Source organism: Cherax quadricarinatus, chromosome 31 (genome assembly GCF_038502225.1).
Source record: "Cherax quadricarinatus isolate ZL_2023a chromosome 31, ASM3850222v1, whole genome shotgun sequence".
NCBI classification, from domain to species: domain Eukaryota; kingdom Metazoa; phylum Arthropoda; class Malacostraca; order Decapoda; family Parastacidae; genus Cherax; species Cherax quadricarinatus.
In genome coordinates, this window is record NC_091322.1 from 20,646,026 (window position 1) to 20,668,525 (window position 22,500).

Consider the following 22,500-nt stretch of genomic DNA (forward strand, 5'->3'; position numbering starts at 1 on the left):
AATATGCAGTCATGAATGGGTTTACATTATTTATTTTGTAGTTTAATAGCAAATAATGAACAAACAAAACACTCACCACACTGAGTGGTGGGAGGGCTGGCTGCCAGTTGCTGGGGTCGGAGGGAGGGTAGTAGGGACTCGCAGTGGTGGAGGCTTTGTTGGAGGCATTGGTGGAGGGAGTGGTGGAGTCTGTGGTATTTAATAACATACATGTTATTAACATTCGGTCTTAATTACGTGTTTTTGGCGCGTGTCATACTCCGTGCCCCGCGCGGCCAGCTTCCCGTTCTTTAGTTCCAACCAATCACAAGCCTTCCCTGAGTCTCTTCAGCTAAGTACAGTTTGCTTCTGCCACCTTCCCATTGGTTGAGAGATCACAATATAAACACTGGTGGCTTGGCTTCGCCCACACACGCATTTTTCCCTCCACCCTTACTAATCTACTCTTGGATTATACATTCTACAATGTCGGTAAGTACTGATTGTTGTGTTTAGTGCTTACATGAATAGTTTAGGCATATTTTGATATATACCTAAAGTCCGTGTGAAGCATAATATGAGTGTAGCATGCAGTTGAAAAAAGTGCAAGCATTTTAGACCGAATTATTTCGGTCTTGCGCGAGTTTCCGGGAATGTCCAATTTTAGTCAAATAAATATTTATAAGAAATTTTCAATTGCATATATGAACTCTGTAGTGGTCTGGATTTATACAGGAGGTTTCTATTGTCCTTCCAGTTCCATGAGAGGCTGTTTTATGGGGAGCAGTCGACCAGCAGGTCGAGGTATGTCTGCGCTTCTGAAGACAGTGACTCGGAACCAGAGGTAGACGAACCAGAATTGCTGGATAGTGGTGATGAATACTTGCCACCGGATGCACAGGATGCAGAGATGTCAAGTGATCATGAGGAGGAAGAAAGGGAAGAAAGACCAGCCAAAAAGCAGAAAGTAATGAGGAAAAAGAGAACTTTTAGGATTGAGGAATACCCGGATGAGGAAGAGATCCATGAGAATATTGCTCTTCAAGTTTCATCTCAGTGGACCGTAGATGACATTCAAAATGATCCTTTGCCGGCATATGAACATGAAAAGCCTCTTGCAATTAGGTCTCCATATGAGTATTTTCGTATGTTCGTTACTGCAGCCATGATAGATAACATAGCATATCAAACAAATTTGTATGCAAGGCAAAAAGACGTAAATAGTACTTTTTCAACAGATTCTGAAGAGATCTTGAGGTTCATAGGTATTTTGTTGTTCATGGGTATTGCTTCACTACCATCCCTCGAAGACTATTGGAAAGCTGCTTTTAGGATCCCACAGGTTGTAGATACCATGGCGTCTAAGAGGTTTAGGTTCCTTAGAAGTCATATTCATTTCAATGACAACACAAAAAAGGATAATGACAGATTCTACAAAGTAAGGCCTCTTTACACTGAACTAACTAATGCTTGCTTGAAAATTCCAGCTACACCCAAGCAATCTATTGATGAAGTCATGGTTGGTTTCAAGGGTAAAACTGCTGGAAACCTAAGGCAGTACATCAAAACAAAACCAGATAAGTGGGGTTTCAAACTTTTTTGTCGTGCAAGTCAAGATGGACTCATACATGATATACTCATGTATCAAGACACACCAACTTTTGACACACATCCCATACAGCTTCCACAGGAAGAATCTAAACTTCCAATAAGTACAAAGATTGTTCTGGTACTTACACAAACTATGAACAAGACCAACACATCAGCAATCTATGCTGACAATTTCTTTTCAAGTATACCTTTGGTCAAGCTACTAAGAGATAAGTATAACTGCAGATACACTGGAACAGTACGTGACAATAGATGTGGTAAGCCAGACCTGGCGCCTATCAAACAAATGGAAAGGAACACTGTGGTCAGGGGCAATTTTTGCTTCAACAACAATGATGGTGTCCTTGTTGTAAGATGGAAGGACACCAAAGTTGTGACTTTAGTGACAACTGATATTGGGGTCGAGCCTCTGAGTCTTGTTGACAGATATAACAAGGTTACAAAGAGGAAAGACCAAATATCGTGCCCTGCAGTCATCAAGAACTATAATGCAAACATGGGAGGTATTGACAAAAGCAACATGTTGGTGCATCTCTACAAAACACCAATGAAATCAAAACGTTGGTACATGCGGCTATTTGCCTATATTCTTGATCTTGCTGTTGTGAATGCATGGCTGCTTTATTGCCGTGATTCTCGAGCAATAAAGCAAAAGTGTATGCAACTGAAGTATTTCAGGAATTGTATCTCTGAAATTGCAAGGTCTAAGGGACAAAACCTTAGAGGCAGCATCCTAAGAACAACTCCAAGACCTTCACCAACTAATTCACCATGTACTTCCAATCGTGTTGGCATAGTGAAACCTGGGAGGGGAAAACGTACAGAAATGCCTGATGACAGTGTTAGGAAAGACCTTAGTCTAAAGCACTTCCCAATGGCAGGACAAAGGCCGTTTACTTGCAAGTATTGCAGCAACACGAAGAAACCGGTAACATCGTCATTCGTGTGTAGTGTATGCAAAGTAAATCTGTGCATAAAGACTGATAGAAATTGTTTCTCAGACTTCCATCTTTCCATTTAGCAATATAGAATCATTGGTCTTCCAAATGAATCTCAGGAATATAGGGATTGAAACTTGCATCACTTTGCAATTTGGCATTGTTGATATTTGCTTCCTTTTTATATTTTTGTAACAATTAAAAAATGTTTTGATACAAGTTTCATTTATTTTTTTTTATATTGTCTGTTTGTATATTAAATTTAAAAAATTGTTTTGGTGTGTTTTATTAACAATTGCAAGTTTGCAACATAAAATTTTTTAATCCCTTTGTCGGGCGCAGCCGAATATTTTCGGTCTTCGGAGATTAGCAATTGCTCGAAAACTAAACATCAGAAATCAATTTATATGGGATCAGTGACCTTGTATTGAGTTACTCTATCCACCATAGGGAGTTCAGTTCGAATTTCAAATTTTCGGACCCCTTGCGCGACAAAGGGTTAAATAACATACGTTATTAAAGCATAACATGTATATATTTAGTACAATTTACGACGTTTTCATGTATTTTATGATTATTCATGGTTCAACAAGTTAAGGAAGCAGTATTGTAATATATTTCCCTACAATATATTGGGGCACCAAACATTCACAGTTTTTCAACATTCGCGAGGCTCTTGATCCCCTAACCTTCGCGAATGCTGAGGGGGACATGTACATATCACTACCATGTATACATTATATACAGTACATAAATAATTAAAATACAACAATAGAAGTAAATTATGGTAAAAAGAATGAAATAATGATTGTACATTACATTACAATATTATGTAGGTAGTTTATACAGGAAAGTTTTGACATTATGCCCTACCCAATATGTCGGCAATTTTCAAAAGTTCGACTTACGTCCATTTCGACTTACGACCGGTTGGTCGGAACCAAGCTTGGTAGTAAGTCGGATGGTAGGTGTATATACTGCCCAGTACTAATATAACTATCTACTGTTCAGTACTAATAAACCTTTTTTTTTTTTTTTTTTTTCTTTTTTTTTCAACAATTCGGCCGTCTCCCACCGAGGCAGGGTGACCCAAAAAAGAAAGAAAATCCCCAAAAAGAAAATACTTTCATCATCATTCAACACTTTCACCACACTCGCACATTATCACTGTTTTTGCAGAGGTGCTCAGAATACAACAGTCTAGAAGCATACACATATAAAGATACACAACATATCCCTCCAAACTGCCAATATCCCAAACCCCTCCTTTAAAGTGCAGGCATTGTACTTCCCATTTCCAGGACTCAAGTCCGACTATATGAAAATAACCGGTTTCCCTGAATCCCTTCACTAAATATTACCCTGCTCACACTCCAACAGATCGTCAGGTCCCAAGTACCATTCGTCTCCATTCACTCCTATCTAACACGCTCACGCACGCTTGCTGGAAATCCAAGCCCCTTACCCACAAAACCTCCTTTACCCCCTCTCTCCAACCCTTTCGAGGACGACCCCTACCCCGCCTTCCTTCCCCTATAGATTTATATGCTTTCCATGTCATTCTACTGTGATCCATTCTCTCTAAATGACCAAACCACCTCAACAACCCCTCTTCTGCCCTCTGACTAATACTTTTATTAACTCCACACCTTCTCCTAATTTCCACACTCCGAATTTTTTGCATAATATTTACACCACACATTGCCCTTAGACAGGACATCTCCGCTGCCTCCAACCGTCTCCTTGCTGCTGCATTTACCACCCAAGCTTCACACCCATATAAGAGTGTTGGTACTACTATACTTTCATACATTCCCTTCTTTGCCTCCATAGATAACGTTTTTTGACTCCACATATACCTCAACGCACCACTCACCTTTTTTCCCTCATCAATTCTATGATTAACCTCATCCTTCATAAATCCATCCGCCGACACGTCAACTCCCAAGTATCTGAAAACATTCACTTCTTCCATACTCCTCCTCCCCAATTTGATATCCAATTTTTCTTTATCTAAATCATTTGACACCCTCATCACCTTACTCTTTTCTATGTTCACTTTCAACTTTCTACCTTTACACACATTCCCAAACTCATCCACTAACCTTTGCAATTTTTCTTTAGAATCTCCCATAAGCACAGTATCATCAGCAAAAAGTAACTGTGTCAATTCCCATTTTGAATTTGATTCCCCATAATTTAATCCCACCCCTCTCCCAAACACCCTAGCATTTACTTCCTTTACAACCCCATCTATAAATATATTAAACAACCATGGTGACATTACACATCCCTGTCTAAGACCTACTTTTACCGGGAAGTAGTCTCCCTCTCTTCTACACACCCTAACCTGAGCCTCACTATCCTCATAAAAACTCTTTACAGCATTTAATAACTTACCACCTATTCCATATACTTGCAACATCTGCCACATTGCTCCTCTATCCACTCTATCATATGCCTTTTCTAAATCCATAAATGCAATAAAAACCTCCCTATCTTTATCTAAATACTGTTCACATATATGCTTCAATGTAAACACCTGATCTACACATCCCCTACCCACTCTAAAACCTCCTTGCTCATCCGCAATCCTACATTCTGTCTTACCTCTAATTCTTTCAATTATAACCCTACCGTACACTTTTCCTGGTATACTCAGTAAGCTTATTCCTCTGTAATTTTTACAGTCTCTTTTGTCCCCTTTCCCTTTATATAAAGGGACTATACATGCTCTCTGCCAATCCCTAGGTACCTTCCCCTCTTTCATACATTTATTAAACAAAAGTACCAACCACTCCAACACTATATCCCCCCCTGCTTTTAACATTTCTGTCATGATCCCATCAGTTCCAGCTGCTTTACCCCCTTTCATTTTACGTAATGCCTCACGTACCTCCCCCACACTTACATTCTGCTCTTCTTCACTCCTAAAAGATGGTATACCTCCCTGACCAGTGCATGAAATTACTGCCTCTGTTTCTTCCTTAACATTTAAAAGTTCCTCAAAATATTCTCGCCATCTACCCAATACCTCCATCTCCCCATCTACTAACTCCCCTACTCTGTTTTTAACTGACAAATCCATATTTTCCCTAGGCTTTCTTAACTTGTTTAACTCGCTCCAAAATTTTTTCTTATTTTCATTAAAATTTCTTGACAGTGCCTCTCCCACTCTATCATCTGCTCTCCTTTTGCACTCTCTCACCACTCTCTTTACCTTTCTTTTACTCTCCATATACTCTGCTCTTCTTATAACACTTCTGCTTTGTAAAAACCTCTCATAAGCTACCTTTTTCTCTTTTATCACACCCTTTACTTCATCATTCCACCAATCACTCCTCTTTCCTCCTGCCCCCACCCTCCTATAACCACAAACTTCTGCCCCACATTCTAATACTGCATTTTTAAAACTATTCCAACCCTCTTCAACCCCCCCACTACTCATCTTTGCACTAGCCCACCTTTCTGCCAATAGTCGCTTATATCTCACCTATCTACTGCTAATACAACTACCTATTTTTGTGACTTTTCATAGGTGCCTTGAACCTAACTCCATTTTTTCTATGAATTACTCGTATTTCATAGTGCGAAATTACATAAAGAACCAATTTTGAGGAATATGACCCCCACATTATGTCAGGTATTCTTGTATATAAGAAAGATACATGAGTTAATCTTGCTTACTAGAGAATGGAGAAACCTCTGTTATTGTAGATGGAGCTCCTGACATGCCTGTTTGCTCTCGCAGCTGCTGAAGCAGCTTGAGTGATAGTGATCGACCAGTGCCCTCATACCTGAAACACAACATTATTATTTAAACTACAAATATACAGTGATCACTCACATTAATGGACTACTACAGGAGAAGGGAGTGTAAGATATTTCTGACTGTCTGAAACTCATGAATTATGAAATTAATTTTTCATGATCTGGTTAGTTTTTGAACTAGCAACTTGATCTCCCAGTTCAGAAGAGTACCAGACCCTAAGATTATGAGCACTGTAACCTTTATTATTACATTACAGTACTGTACTGTATAGCAAATTTATAGTACTGCACATATTTACAGTAATTTTACTTAATTTTTTTGTGGTGGAGAGATGAGGTGTAACCCACCATGACTGCTAGTGGTGACTCAGTATAACTGTAATTGTAAGTCAGAGGAACTGTAAAGCTCCACTAGTATATACGTTAAACTTAAGAGCATAATTGCTAAGTTTGTCCTTGCTTCTACAGATATCAGAGACTGTTTCTTAACACCATATTCCTCACATACCCATGCCACTGAGATGCTAGACTCAACCTTCTTAGTTCAAATTTCTGCTTAATGCCAAGAAACACATGCTCACGATTCATCTTGGCACCACCACTTGGCTTAAGATGTCATTATCAATTGCACTTTACTGAATATGTTAATAAAGTTACATAAAACATTCTAAATCTATGGAAAATTAGAAATTGAATGATGAATGCACAGGTAGCCTGTGGTTCAGGGAACAATGAAAACAGAGAGGTCCTGGACATGGCTGCTCAGGCCTGTACTGAACAAATGTTGGAGTCACGGGCTTGGTCTGACACTTCAGAAGACAACCAGACACTAATGCTACTGACAGAAATCACTTTATTGGGTAGTTGAAATTGGTAAATGGGCAGTTTCTTGTATTCAATCGATAGAACAAATGGAGTTCTAAAGAAGTAGCTATGAGTTTGGTCGACTGAAACAATGGAATTAGTCGAAAATAAGGCTCAAAGTGGGCGAAATCGCTGATTCATAAATATTGCCAAGGTCACTAACTTCGCGAGAGCCATAATTTTTTCCAGCTTGCCTTTAATGATGACTGGGGTACTTCATTCTAAGCAATGTTAAACTTATGCCAGGAGTCGCATCCATATGAGTCAGTATAAACTGCTGCAACAAATTTCTGCAATATTTTTCCCTAAATTTTTGCTGCCCTAAATGAACATCATGGTGCATTCGTCAAAAAATTGCTGAATTTTTCCAGCTTACAGCAAAAGTGTTAATAGATCTTGTCTTAATCGGCAGTCTATTGTACATTACTATCATTTCTTGGTGACTGCAAGAGTTGAGGATGGTTAAGAGAATAATCAAAAGTGAGGAGAACCATGAATGAAAGTTTCTTTCTGACAAGCTACATCTTGACTGAAGGAAAAAATACATCTTTCTCCAGTCAGAAAACAATGTCACTCATCCATGCTCTCTTGTTAGATCATCAAATAATAGGCAAAAAAAGTTTCTGGCTATACCTTTTAAACAGACATTCTGTGAGTGATAAAGAAGCATGGGATTGCACTTTAAATCACCTGATGCAACAGTGCACAAGAACAAGCCCTGAGTCCAGGTTTACTTTTCTCTTGCTTGCTGATATAAGTTCTAGAAAACATCTTCCAATTTCATCCTGTCTCATCAGCAATAAACACTTGACCTGATTTGTAACCACCCTCAATAATAATTTCCTACTCCTTGGCAGGAGGAAATAACTAGCAGACACATTTTCCTGACTGAATTTTATGTTATGCAGCCCACTGTGCACTTTACAATGGCTAACCTACCCAGAAGTAAAAACAGAAACAACTCATGTGGAGGTTTTCCTTCCTGCTAGCACATTGTCTTAAGGTAAGATACAGCTTTCTCCCCGATCTTAAGGTCATTAAGTAGAACACCTTTCTTTGTTTTCTGCTCAGTCCATACATTCACTAACTTTTCTATTCAATTTAGGAGCCTTTACCTTTGAGTTTCAAGAGTTTTTCTAATGGAGCCTGGCCTTGGGCCAAGCTCATCTAGTGCTTGCCTGGTTAACCAGCCTGCTGCTGTTGGTTACCCGCTGACTCACATATCCACCACAGCCTGGCTGATCTGGCACCTGGTGAAGATACTTGTCTAATTTCCTCTTGAAGATTTCTACACTTGTTCCAGCGGTGTTTCTGATATCTTCTGGTAAGATGTTGAATACTCTGGGGCCATGGATGTTGATACAGTGTTCCTTAATTATTATGGCAGTGTGCAGATTTGGGATAAGGCCCTAAAGTACTTTCCAGGTATTTATTATTATATATCTCTCTCTCCTCTGCTCCAGTACTGGGAGTAAATATTTACAACTTTAAGGTGCTTCCAGTAATCTAAATGTTTCACTGCCTGTATGTGGACCTTAAAAAATCTCTGTATCTATTCCAACCCTGATATTTCTCCTGCTCTGAACAGGGGTCATCAACACTAAGCAATATTACAAATGAGAGAGCACAAATGAATTGAAAAGTGTACTGGCATTTCCATTTTTTCACCAAATTACAATTTGGATTACCCATTGCACAACCTCTTATCTTCATCTCACTGTCTTGAACTAAACAAATAGTTGATTCTCTAACACAAGGCACCTGCTGTCTCCAAGGCCCATGCACCATCTTGAAGCATATCTATTAAATCAAATTTTTTTGACACAGGCATACTTTCATGCTTATACTTCTCGTTGGCTCCTTTGAGTGCAAAGATATGAGATGGAGAAATGAAAGATTGAAAATGGAGTGATAAACAGGGTAGAAAGTATGGTATGGGAAACGTCAACAATACAAATGATAGTGTGAGCAACTCTTTATACTAAAGAGTGAAGCTATTCCTTTCCCTTAAAATGATGGCCTTGCCCTAGACATGGAGGGAAATCTCACTCTGCAATGAAGCTTTATTTCCCAAAGCCTTATGACATGATCAAGTGTTATTTTCCTGCAAAACTTGATCCTGGGAACAAAATTTCTATTATAATGTACTGAAAATGCAAAAAAATTGGTAGAATATGTGGGATCCTTTGTAGTGGTGAGTCTTGGAAGGAAATATCCTTTTGTTTGGCAATTATCGGATTTCCTTGAAAGGTTGGAGCCACATGTTCCATTCATTTTATCAGGCAAACTCCAAAGGCATGGTACTGACACATTTATTTATTTATTTATTTAGTAATTTTAGCATACATACAGAGGTACAAAAAAATACAGGTAAGAGCAGCATGCCAAAGCCACTTATATGCATAGCATTACGGGCTGGCTTAAAATTAACTTAAGATTAACTAAGCAATGATGTAATCAGTGATAAAACATTATTGTAAACAGATAACTATAAAGCACAAATGAGTATTACAAAGACAGGTCATATGGTTGCATGCATTGCTGTACATTCAGTCGAATGGAGTATTCTGTTAGGTAGTGTATTTAAAAAAATAACAAAGTTAGATTGGGTCCTAGGTTTAAAATTTGTGTGATATAATTGTGAGTAACATTTAGGATATACAATTTATAAGGTTCAGTTATTCAGTATTTATTTGGTTTTGAGTGAGTAAGTTATCTTTGAGAAGAGACTTGAATTTATAAACAGGTAGTGTTTCTTTTATATTTACAGGTAATGAATTCCAGATTTTAGGGCCTTTTATGTGCATTGAGTTTTTGCATAGCGTGAGATGGACACGAGGAACATCAAAGAGTGATCTGTGCCTTGTGTTATGGTCATGTGTTCTGTTGAGGTTGACAAGATGTTTGAGGGGAGGGTTAATATCAGAGTTAAGTGTTCTATGTATGTAATAGGTGCAATAATAAGTATGGATGTTTTGTATGGTGAGTAGGTTGAGTGTTTTGAATATTGGTGGAGTGTGCTGCCTGTAGTAAGAATTTGTTATCATTCTAACTGCAGCCTTTTGTTGGGTAATTAGTGGTCTGAGATGGTTAATTGTTGTTGAGCCCCATGCACAAATTCCATAGGTGAGATAGGGGTAAATAAGAGAGTGATAAAGGGCCAGGAGGGCTGACTGTGGAACATAGTACCGTATCTTTGATAGTATGCCTACAGTCTTGGAAATTTTCTTAGAAATTTGTTGTATATGTGTATGAAATTTGAGTCTATTATCAAGGTGGATTCCTAAGAATTTTCCCTCTGTTAGCTTTGTGATAGGTGATCTGTTTATCGTTATGTTAAGAGGCACATCTGTAGCTCGGTTACCAAACTGAATGAAGTAGGTTTTGTCAATGTTTAGTGTAAGTTTGTTAGTCCTCATCCAGGTAGATATTTTCTGTAATTAGGTGTTTACAGTATTGGCTAGCGTGACTGGGCTAGGGTGAGAGAAGACGTATGTAGTATCATCTGCAAAAAGTGTGGGTTTGAGTAATTGCGAAGCATTTGGTAGGTCATTTATGTATAGGAGAAAGAGAAGAGGGCCAAGGACACTTCCCTGTGGGACACCAACTGTAATTGGTTGTGCGGAAGAGCTTGCCCCATTTGCGTACACATATTGGCTTCTGTTGCTGAGGTATGACTTGAGGTAGTTGAGGGAGTGCCCTCTAATACCATAGTGTGACAATTTTACGTGGAGCAAGTCATGGTCAACTGTATCAAAAGCTTTACGTAAGTCAATGAAGATCCCCAGTGGGACTTCTTTTTTCTCTTTTGCAGTGTATATATGTTCTAGCATGTGTATAATAGCATCATTAGTATTTTTATTAGGTCTGAATCCAAATTGGCAGGGGTTGAGAATGTTTTGGGAGATGAGGTAGGAGTAGATTCGTTTATGAATTAATTTTTCGAAGATTTTTGAGAGAGGGTGTAAATTGGATATTGGCCTATAGTTATTCAACTCTGTTTGGTCTCCTCCTTTATGGATCAGGGTGACCCTTGCTATTTTGAGAACTGTAGGGAAGGTGGAGGATTCAATGGATTTGTTAAAGAGTGTTGCAATGATTGGTGATAGTACTTGTGACACTTTTTTGTATATAAAGGGTGGTAAGGTATTTAAATCTCCTGCCTTGTTTTTTAGTGCGTTGATAATAAGGGAGACTTCGTATGGGTTAGTCGGAGCTAGGAACAGTGTGTTCGGGTAGTTGCCAGTGAGGTAGTCATTTGGTGGGGTATCTGAGCTTGGGATTTTATTGGCAAGGTTTTGTCCTATAGTGGAGAAGAAATCATTGAGTCTGTTTGCTGTTTCTGTTGGTGGGAGTTGGGGTTCATCTGATTTTGCTAATTTTATTTCGCTATTTCGTGATATCTTTTTTGTTCCCAGAATTTCTGATAGGGTCTTCCAGGTCTTTTTTATATCACCTCGCAAGTTGGATAATCTGTTCTCATAATACAATTTTTTTCCCTTCTTATCAGGCTGGTTAGGATTGACGAGTAACGTTTTGTTTGGTCTCTGGTTATGTGACCCATTCTGTACTGTTTTTCATATCGGTGTTTTGTATTTATGGATTTGAGAATGCTGGGTGTTAGCCAGGGACTGTTCAGTCTCTTAGCTGCCATCTGTTTAGTTTTTTTAGGGCAGTGCTTGTTATAGAGGTATTGGGTCTTTTTCAGAAAATTATTAAAACATTCGTCAATATCTGTATAGATTTCTAGCTCAGTGTGCCAGTCAATGTTTGTTACTCTGTTGTGAAGTTATTAATGGCTGCCTCATTGTGAAGTCTGAAGGTGACTTTAGTAGTGTTTTGAGGTATTTTACCAAGAGTTGTTATGAGGAAAGTAGGGTAGTGGTCTGTGGTATTATCTGTAATTATGCCTAATTTTAAAGGGGATATGGTGTTGGTCCAGATGTGGTCAAGTAGGGAAACACTAGTCTCCGTAACTCTTGTAGGTTTTGTTACTGTTGGTAGCAACATGCAGTTACTCATTGAGTTTGTGAATTCAGTAACGTGTGGGTCCTGGTCTTGCAGGAGATTTATACTGAAGTCACCTGAGAGTAGTAAGTGATCTTTGTTCATGCGTGCATCAGTTATCATACTTCCTAGGTTTTGACTAAATTGGCTAATGTTTGATTGTGGAACTCTGTAGATGTTTATTATTGTGAGAGGTTTTTGTAGGTATTTGGATTTGAATTTAGCTATTATATATCCCCCATGTTCATCCCTTGTGCAAGTATTAGTGATACATTCTAGTTGGTCTGAGTAGTATATAGCTGTGCCACCCCCTTGTTGGTCTGGCCTACAGTTGTGTATGGCTGTGTAACCTGGAATGGCATAGACATCTGTAGTATCAGGCTTTAGCCAGGTTTCAGTTAGTGTAATGATGGACATATTGGCATGCAAGGAATTTAGTAATGCTAGGAGGTCATCGTAATGCTTGCTTAACCCTTTGACTGTTTCAGGCCCCTCTCTGAAACTGTCATTCTATGTCGCTCAATTTTTGAAAAAAAAAAAATTATTTTTTCTTATGAAATGATAGAGAATCTTTTCCCGATTGTAATGACACCAAAAGTTCGAAATTTGGTTGAAAACTCGTGGAATTATGCTCCCGCGAAGTTAGCAGTCTCGGCGACATATGCGTATCGGCGATTTCGCCGACTTTGAGCCCAATTTTCAGCCAATTCCATTGTTCCAGTTGACCAAACTCATAGCTATTTCTTTAAAACTCCATTTTATCTATCAGCTGAGTACAAGAAACCTCCCATTTACTAATTTGGACTACCCAATATGGTGGTCAGAAATTGGCAATTTGGCCAATTTCACGCAAAATAAAAAAGATGCCAATTTCAAAATAGGGTCCAGAATAAACAAGGTAGACATTCGTGGCACTAAAATAACATATGCTCTGTTCATTAGTCACATCTCTAGCCCCCTCTTATATTATTATTGCTTTCTATTTTGATTTTTTATTCATACAAAAAAATACAAAATTTACTGTTATGCAGACGACTGCATTATTGTAAAAATGGTATAAATAATATCAGTGCACTAGTGAAAGAATATTAGACTCCCCAGTTGACGTGTATTGGACGTGTGGTGTGATTTATTTACTCTTGAACATTGGTAAAAATCGAACATTTCCGCTACTTTGAGCTCAGTTTCAAGGTCGTTTTCATCATAAAAGTAATGAAAATCATCTCTATTTCTGTAATATGTTTTCCATTTTATCACCTAAGACCATGAAAACGCGAATACAACGATAAATACTATACGAAAATACACCTCAAAGTCGGCGTTTTATTCCAAAAAAAACGATCAGTTTTTTTTTTCTCATTACGCAATGTGTGCTGCAGGATTTTTTTTATGTGGTGCACACTGACCACACAGACCCATTCTCTCACATGTGGGCCTACCAGCTTTCTCCCACTTGATTTGAAGCCGCTAGAATTATTGAGTATATATACGTCAGAAACATTGGCTCGTAAGACGTATTTATACGTCGAAAACAGTCAAAGGGTTAAAGATCTGATATTGTAGTTAAAGATAGTTATGTTGTTGTTGGCTCTGAGAAGTGCCTTTGATTGTTCTGCTGTGTAGTAATTACAGTAACTGTTTGAATCATTTAAGTCATTAAATAAGAGGTTGGTATCAGGATCAATGCTTGTAATCATAAGATTTGTAGTGAATCTATAGTTAGAATTAAGTATAAAACAAAGTAAATATTCTAAAGCTAAAAAAATAGCACCTGAATTATTTAACAAATGTAAAAAATAATGAGCTAAGGTAGTTTTTTAAAGCTAAAATAAAGGAGACAATATAAAAGGGACTAAAATAATTTGTGGTGAACAAATAAAGTGATGATCAAATAATGGAGCTTGGGAATATGATAGTAGGTAGTACTTTAAAGGTAATTCTTTAAAGTTAGAATTATAATATAAAATTATAATATAAAAGGGACTAATATAAGTTGTGGTGAACAATAAAGTGGTAATCAAATAAATGAGCTTTGGAATATAATGGCAAAATAGTGAACTTATTAACTTTAGCACCTGAGAATAGCACCTTGATTATTTTAACAATTGTGAATATATGAACTAAGGTAGTTATATAAAGCTAAAATAAAGGAAAAAAATATATAAGAGACTACAATTAAGTAATGGTAAACAAAGTTAAATGGACAGATAGTCACTATGAAATAATATTGGTTTAGGAGTAAGATCTGATTTGTAATATTAAATAAGTTGAGCAGTTTATTGCACAATAAAAAGTAAAAAAAATGAGGTAGTTGGTACTAGCTAGCAAAAGATAGTTTTGGTACTTGCAAAAAAGTAATTGGAATATACACTAATTGCACACACAATAAAAAGTGACTATAAAAACAAGTAGTAGATTTGTTGCTGGCTGTGTTTTATCGATTTGACTTAACTTTTATTGGGTTTTATTTTGGTTTCAGCAGTTTTATCTGAACTATCAGTGATAATCCCAGTCATTATTGTGTACATCTGAATGATTTAATAACTTTTCTTGTGGTCTCTTATAATCAATCTTATGGGACTAACCTTGATCATTATTATATTTATATGTGGGTCATTCAGTGTAAGGAGTGGTGGAAACCTGATCATCCACTCCTTAATCATGTGATGGATGCACTACTCTGGCAGTCAGCCAGACTAAGGGAAGAAATAGGGCCAATCTTGAGCACATTAAGAAATATAAGATGAATTAGTCATGAAAAATACAACTAGCGAGAGAATGCTGGGTGAATGATGTGTGTAGTCACCTATATGCAGTGACTGATTTGTGACAGTTAGTGGCAAGAATGTATACACTGTACATGGTTTTGATTTATACCTTCACATATGAGATCACATACCCATTAATCGTAGATGCCATGAAGACATTATAGGAGCCAATGAGAGATTTGACATGAAGAAGAGGAATAGCAGCAGCTTCATCTATCACCAACAACTCTGCTTGAGTCACCTTCGCAGAATCACTCGGCTCCACATACTAAAACAGGAAATACGTTAAATAATATTTAATAAACCCTCCAAAAAAATTGTATTAAGAAATTTATTATGAGCCCTTAATGAAATAGTAGAAAAAAATTAGCACATAATAGATAATTTTGATATATGAAAAACACCTTTCTGTACTAAATTACTACATGTTACAACAGCTCAGAATTGTCTCCCCACTACCAGCTGCAGGGACCTGCCTGCCACTTACGTCAGTAAGCTTTTCTTTCTCCTACCATTTTTTCTAGCTCTAGTTGCATAGTTGACCTCCAGCTGGTGCTGGGTGATAATCAGCAAAGCAACACAAGGAAGGACAACTGACATAGAGAGGTGGCAGTCATGATGCTTTATTAACCCTTTCAGAATTACTTTTTTTTTATTAACACACTGGCCGATTCCCACCACGGCAGGGTGGCCCGAAAAAGAAAAACTTTCACCATCATTCACTCCATCACTGTCTTGCCAGAAGGGTGCTTTACACTACAGTTTTTAAACTGCAACAATAACACCCCTCCTTCAGAGTGCAGGCACTGTACTTCCCATCTCCAGGACTTAAGTCCGGCCTGCCGGTTTCAGTGAATCCCTTCATAAATGTTACTTTGCTTACACTCCAACAGCACGTTAAGTATTAAAAACCATTTGTCTCCATTCACTCCTATCAAACACGCTCACGCATGCCCGCTGGAAGTCCAAGCCCCTCGCACACAAAACCTCCTTTACCCCCTCCCTCCAACCTTTCCTAGGCCGACCCCTACCCCACCCTCCTTCCACTACAGACTGATACACTCTTCAAGTCATTCTGTTTTGCTCCATTCTCTCTACATGTCCGAACCACCTCAACAACCCTTCCTCAGCCCTCTGGACAACAGTTTTGGTAATCCCGCACCTCCTCCTAACTTCCAAACTACAAATTATCTGCATTATATTCACACCACACATTGCCCTCAGACATGACATCTCCACTGCCTCCAGCTTCTCACTGCAACATTCATCACCCATGCTTCACACCCATATAAGAGCGTTGGTAAAACTATACTCTCATACATTCCCCTCTTTGCCTCCAAGGACAAAGTTCTTTGTCTCCACAGACTCCTAAGTGCACCGCTCACCCTTTTCCCCTCATCAATTCTATGATTCACCTCATCTTTCATAGACCCATCCACTGACACATCCACTCCCAAATATCTGAATACATTCACCTCCTCCATACTCTCTCCCTCCAATCTGATATCCAATCTTTCATCACCTAATCTATTTTTTATCCTCATAACCTTACTCTTTCCTGTATTCACTTTTAATTTTCTTCTTTTGCATACCCTACCAAATTCATCCACCAACCTCTGCAACTTCTCTTCAGAATCTCCCAAGAGCACAGTGTCATCAGCAAAGAGCAACTGTGACAACTCCCACTTTATGTGTGATTATCTTTTAACTCCACGCCTCTTGCCAAGACCCTCGCATTTACTTCTCTTACAACCCCATCTATAAATATATTAAACAACCACGGTGACATCACACATCCTTGTCTAAGGTCTACTTTTACTGGGAAATAATCTCCCTCTTTCCTACATACTCTAACTTGACCCTCACTATCCTCGTAAAAACTCTTCACTGCTTTCAGTAACCTACCTCCTACACCATACACCTGCAACATCTGCCACATTGCCCCCCTATCCACCCTGTCATATGCCTTTTCCAAATCCATAAATGCCACAAAAACCTCTTTAGCCTTATCTAAATACTGTTCACTTATATGTTTCACTGTAAACACCTGGTCCACACACCCCCTACCTTTCCTAAAGCCTCCTTGTTCATCTGCTATCCTATTCTCCGTCTTACTCTTAATTCTTTCAATAATAACTCTACCATACACTTTATGAGGTATACTCAACAGACTTATCCCCCTATAATTTTTGCACTCTCTTTTGTCCCCTCTGCCTTTATACAAAGGAACTATGCATGCTCTCTGCCAATCCCTAGGTACCTTACCCTCTTCCATACATTTATTAAATAATTGCACCAACCACTCCAAAACTATATCCCCACCTGCTTTTAACATTTCTATCTTTATCCCATCATTCCTGGCTGCCTTACCCCCTTTCATTTTACCTACTGCCTCACGAACTTCCCCCACACTCACAACTGGCTCTTCCTCACTCCTAAAAGATGTTATTCCTCCATGTCCTATACACGAAATCACAGCTTCCCTATCTTCATTAACATTTAACAATTCCTCAAAATATTCCTTCCATCTTCCCAATACCTTCAACAAAATTTTTGATAACATCTCACCCACTCTCTCTGCTCTCACATTGCTTCACCACTCTCTTAACTTCTCTCTTTTTCTCCATATACTCTTCCCTCCTTGCACACTTCTACTTTGTAAAAACTTCTCTGCTAACTTTTTCTCCCTTACTACTCTCTTTACATCATCATTCCACCAATCGCTCCTCTTTCCTGCACCCACTTTCCTACAAACTTCTGCTGAACACTCTAACACTACATAAACCTACCCCATACCTCTTCGACCCCATTGCCTATGCTCTCATTAGCCCATCTATCCTCCACGAGCTGTTTATATCACTGCCTCCTCTTTTAGTTTATAAACCTTCACCTCTCTCTTCTGATGCTTCTATTCTCCTTCATTAACTCTCATAGCTACAACTAGAAAATCTGATATATCTTGGCCCCTCTATAAAATGTACATCCTATACTCAACAGTCTTTTATTACCAATACTAATCCCCACTGTCATTTCGCCCTACATCATATCTATACTTATTTATCCTCTTTTTCTTAAAATATGTATTACCTATAATAAACCCCTCTATACAAAGTTCAATCAAAGGGCTCCCATTATCATTTACACCTGGCACCCCAAACTTACCTACCAACCCTCTCTGTTTCTCCTACTTTAGCATTCAAGTCCCCTCACACTCTCTTTGTTCAACAGACTTATCTATAGGCTCTGCCTTTATAACTATGCATGCTCTCTGCCAATCCCTTTTACCCTCTTTTTTATTTAATTGCACCAACCACTCCAAAACTATAACCTGCTTTTAACATTTCTATCTTTATCCCATCATTCCTGGCTGCCTTACCCCCTTTCATTTTACCTACTGTCACGAACTTCACTCACCGACTGGCTCTTCCTCACTCCTACAAGATGTTATTCCTCCATGCCCTATGAAATCACAGCTTCCCAACAAATACTTCATTTCGCCCTAATCATATAACTTAATTCTTTTTCTAAAATAAACCTATAACTCCTTCCATCAATCAAAGGGCTCCATTATCATTTAACCTGGCACCCCAAACTTCTAACTAAAAGTTTCTCCTATTTAATAAGTCCCCTACCACTACTCTCTCACTTGGTTCAACAGACTTATCCCCTATAATTTTTGCACTCTCTTTTGTCCCCTCTGCCTTTATACAATGCATCCATCCCTAGGTGTTACCCTCTTCCATACTTCACTTAATCCCCATTTAACAATCTTTATCCATCATTCCTGGCTGCCTTAAACCTACTGCCTCCTTCCCCCACACTCCATCTCACTCCTACAAGAATTCCTCCACCTATACACGAAATCACAGCTTCCCTATCTTCATTAACATTTAACAATTCCTCAAATATTCCTTCCATCTTCCCAATACCTCTAACTCTCCATTTAATAACTCTCCTCTCCTATTTTTAACTGACAAATCCATTTGTTCTACTTAACTTGTTAATCTCACTCCAAAACTTTTTCCTATTTTCAACAAAATTTGTTGATAACATCTCACCCACTCTCTCATTTGCTCTCTTTTTACATTGCTTCACCAATCTCTTAACCTCTCTCTTTTTCTCCATATACTCTTCCCTCCTTGCATCACTTCTACTTTGTAAAAACTTCTCATATACTAACTTTTTCTCCCTTACTACTCTCTTTACATCATCATTCCACGAATTGCTCCTCTTCCCTCCCGCACCCACTTTCCTGTAACCACAAACTTCTGCTGAACACTCTAACACTACATTTTTAAACCTACCCCATACCTCTTCGACCCCATTGCCTATGCTCTCATTAGCCCATCTATCCTCCAATAGCTGTTTATATCTTACCCTAACTGCCTCCTCTTTTAGTTTATAAACCTTCACCTCTCTCTTCCCTGATGCTTCTATTCTCCTTGTATCCCATCTACCTTTTACTCTCAGTGTAGCTACAACTAAAAAGTGATCTGATGTATCTGTGGCCCCTCTATAAACATGTACATCCTGAAGTCTACTCAACAGTCTTTTATCTACCAATACATAATCCAACAAGCTACTGTCATTTCGCCCTACATCATATCTTGTATACTTATTTATCCTCTTTTTCTTAAAATATGTATTACCAATAACTAAACCCATTTCTATACAAAGTTCAATCAAAGGGCTCCCATTATCATTTACACTTGGCACCCCAAACTTACCTACCACACCCTCTCTAAAAGTTTCTCCTACTTTAGCATTCAGGTCCCCTACCACAATTACTTTCAGTATTGTCCCATAATATTATGGCTTGAGAGCCAGTGTCGATCCCGTAATACTGTGCCAAAATTCTATCTCCTTCAAATCTGGTGGAAGAAAGCTGGTAGACCTACATATGAAAGAATGAGTCTGTGTGGTCAGTGTGTGCAGTATAAAAAATCCTGTAGCAGGCAGTGCATAATGAGAAAAAAAAAAACTCCGACAATGTTTTTTATTTAACTCTTAAACTGTCCAAACGTGGATATACATTTGCTCGTGTAGCACTCAGAATGTAGATCAACGTTTTATTTTTCATTCCTTCAAAATTGGGGCATGCTACAAACCCAGAAAAGAGACAATTGGAGAAGTGGTTGATTGAGCACTTCGGTGCTGCTGCCAGACAACAGTACCCAGTGTGATGTAATCGCACTTTACGTCGAGGCTGGTGAACCAACCTCACTTAGTTTGTTGACCACAGCTCACCGAGTCTGACGGCCTCAGTATTATCTGACGGCCTCATTCAGTGTACTCACAACATAGTGTGTTCTGCACAGCTCATTGAGAGTTAAGACCTCATACATAGTGTGAGTTTAGCACGACTTCACAGCTTGACTTTGCTGATAACGTCTCCTGCTGACAACGAAAATTTCCTGCTGGGAAAGATTGGACTTTGTTCCTGATGGCATCGAATAACTTAGTTTCCTGCTGACTACATAGTTTCCTGATGGCAGTGACTGGACTTAGTTGGATGGCACCCACGGTGGTGTTAGTGACTGACCCTGCAAGTTGTCTTGTGGACACGATGTGTTATAATGCGGAGATAAGGGTGTCTTGTGGACACGGTAGCGAAAGTGTGTAGATTTACATGGAGATAAGGGTGTCTTGTGGGCACGGTAGTGAAAGTGTGTAGATTTACATGGAGATAAGGGTGTCTTGTGGACACGGTAGCGAAGGTGTATAGATGTACATGGAGACAAGGGTGTCATGTGGACATGGTAGCGAAAGTGCATAGATGTACACAGAGACAAAGGTGTTATGTGGACACATTTGAGATGGTGTGTTAAAACGCAGAGACAAGGGTGTCGTGACACTGAGAGAAAGGTGTCGTGCGTAACTGAGTGTTATAATGGTGTGTCATAGTGGTGACACGGATAGTCGTGTTTGTGATATTGTAGTAAATTACGTAAGGTCCGTAACAGATAGTTGTGTTTGTGATATTGTAGTAAACTATGTAATGTCAGTAATGGATAGTCTAGTTTGTGATATTGTGTTTTGTAATTTGATAATTCTGGTTGTGAGAAATGGAACCAAAGAATACACTTTTATGTTGTCTTTTATAATGCTCTTATTTTATAATTTACTAGTAAAGATTAAAAATATTATGTGTATTTTTGTACTCCCAGACAAATATTCTTATTACAGTTTGGATGATAGGCTAAGAATAATATTGTAATTAACAGGCTAGTTGAAGCTTTAATCATCCAGATTGTAATAGGGCAATAGGCCTGAGTCGCCTAGATACGAGAGAATGGGTCTTAACACTCAGTGTGCACAGTATTAAAAAAATCTAGGACAATGTACTACCTTGCGGGGGGCACCAGTTCAACTGAGTGCCAGCTAGAGCAAATAGTGTGACAAATACCAGGGATCCACTGATGTCATGTCGTATTAACACTCCCCCTTTAAGAGGAAAATAAGACTATGTTAGATAAATACACGAGTGGGTGTGGGTGGGTGTGAGTTGGACTTGATTAACTTGTGCTACCAGGTCTGATGCCATGCTCCTTCCTTCAGTGGATGTGACCTGACTAGGTGGGTTACACAGACCTGTGTTGCATGGGCCAGTAGGCCTGCTGCAGTGTTCCTTCTTTCTTGTGTTCTTATGTATTCTCATTTAATAATAATAATACCATACGCGGAGTATGTAAAAAAGCAGACAAACACATCTGATTTTGGTTGATACAAGTTCATCTACACTTAACCTCTCATATTTATGTTAATTTGCTCTACTGTGGGTGTATTTATCATGTTTATATGTTACGTAGCAAGTTTATTAAATAATTTTGAAAAATATCATAGATGGATTAATGAAAATATTTATATTAATGTAATAGACAACATTTAATGCGCCTCAGAGTGATGTTTATTGCGTATTATTATTATTAATAAGGCGTCCTCAAGACTAATAAGACACTCTTAGTGATTTTAATGTGTACCAGCATGCCAGCACAGTGTGTAAGTTTATTTAGGTACAGGTACACAAAAGTATAATTATCAGATTATATATAAACATGAAATAACTTTAAAACACTTTTAATTTTGGAAAGTTTCCAGACACAATGGAGAGACGCAGTGCTCACGGAGCTCGTGGAAAATGTAAACAAACTAGAAGGGAAATGATGACCACATTAGAAAGTCAGGTGGGGGGAGCCGTATAGCGAGATTTGGTCATAATTTGAAATGTCCGTATTAGCAGAATGCCATAAAGCAGAGCCCTGCTGTATATGCTGTACACACATGTGTAGTGTGACCTAAATGTAAGTAGAAGTAGTAAGACGTACCTGAAATCTTGCATGTTTATGAGACAAAAAAAAGACACCAGCAATCCTACTATTATGTAAAACAATACACAACTTTCCTTGTATGAATCTTAGTCCTGGCTTCGTCTCTGTAAATGCATTCCTTTCCCATTACATTGTAAAATGCTCCACACTTCAAAACACCTGTGACTTAACCTGATGATTATTTCCTCCTCCTCCTTTTCCTCCTCCTCCTTTTCCTCCTCCTCCTTTTCCTCC

General features: G+C 38.5%; 2 protein-coding genes across 4 annotated transcripts in view; one reads left to right on the forward strand and one right to left on the reverse strand.

The window, feature by feature from the left end:
• Rab39 (RAS oncogene family member Rab39) overlaps positions 1 to 22,500 on the forward strand; it is a 552,594-nt gene that overhangs the window by 414,898 nt on the left and 115,196 nt on the right. The gene's annotated exons all lie outside the window — the stretch shown is intronic.
• The window catches only part of LOC128696337 (RNA cytidine acetyltransferase), a gene marked incomplete at its 5' end in the record, with an annotated part of 179,451 nt that overhangs the window by 101,531 nt on the left and 55,420 nt on the right, over positions 1 to 22,500 (reverse strand). Inside the window, 2 exon segments of the mRNA XM_070090239.1 lie at positions 6,216 to 6,325; positions 15,070 to 15,206. Of these exon segments, the coding sequence (XP_069946340.1) occupies positions 6,216 to 6,325; positions 15,070 to 15,206 (247 nt within the window).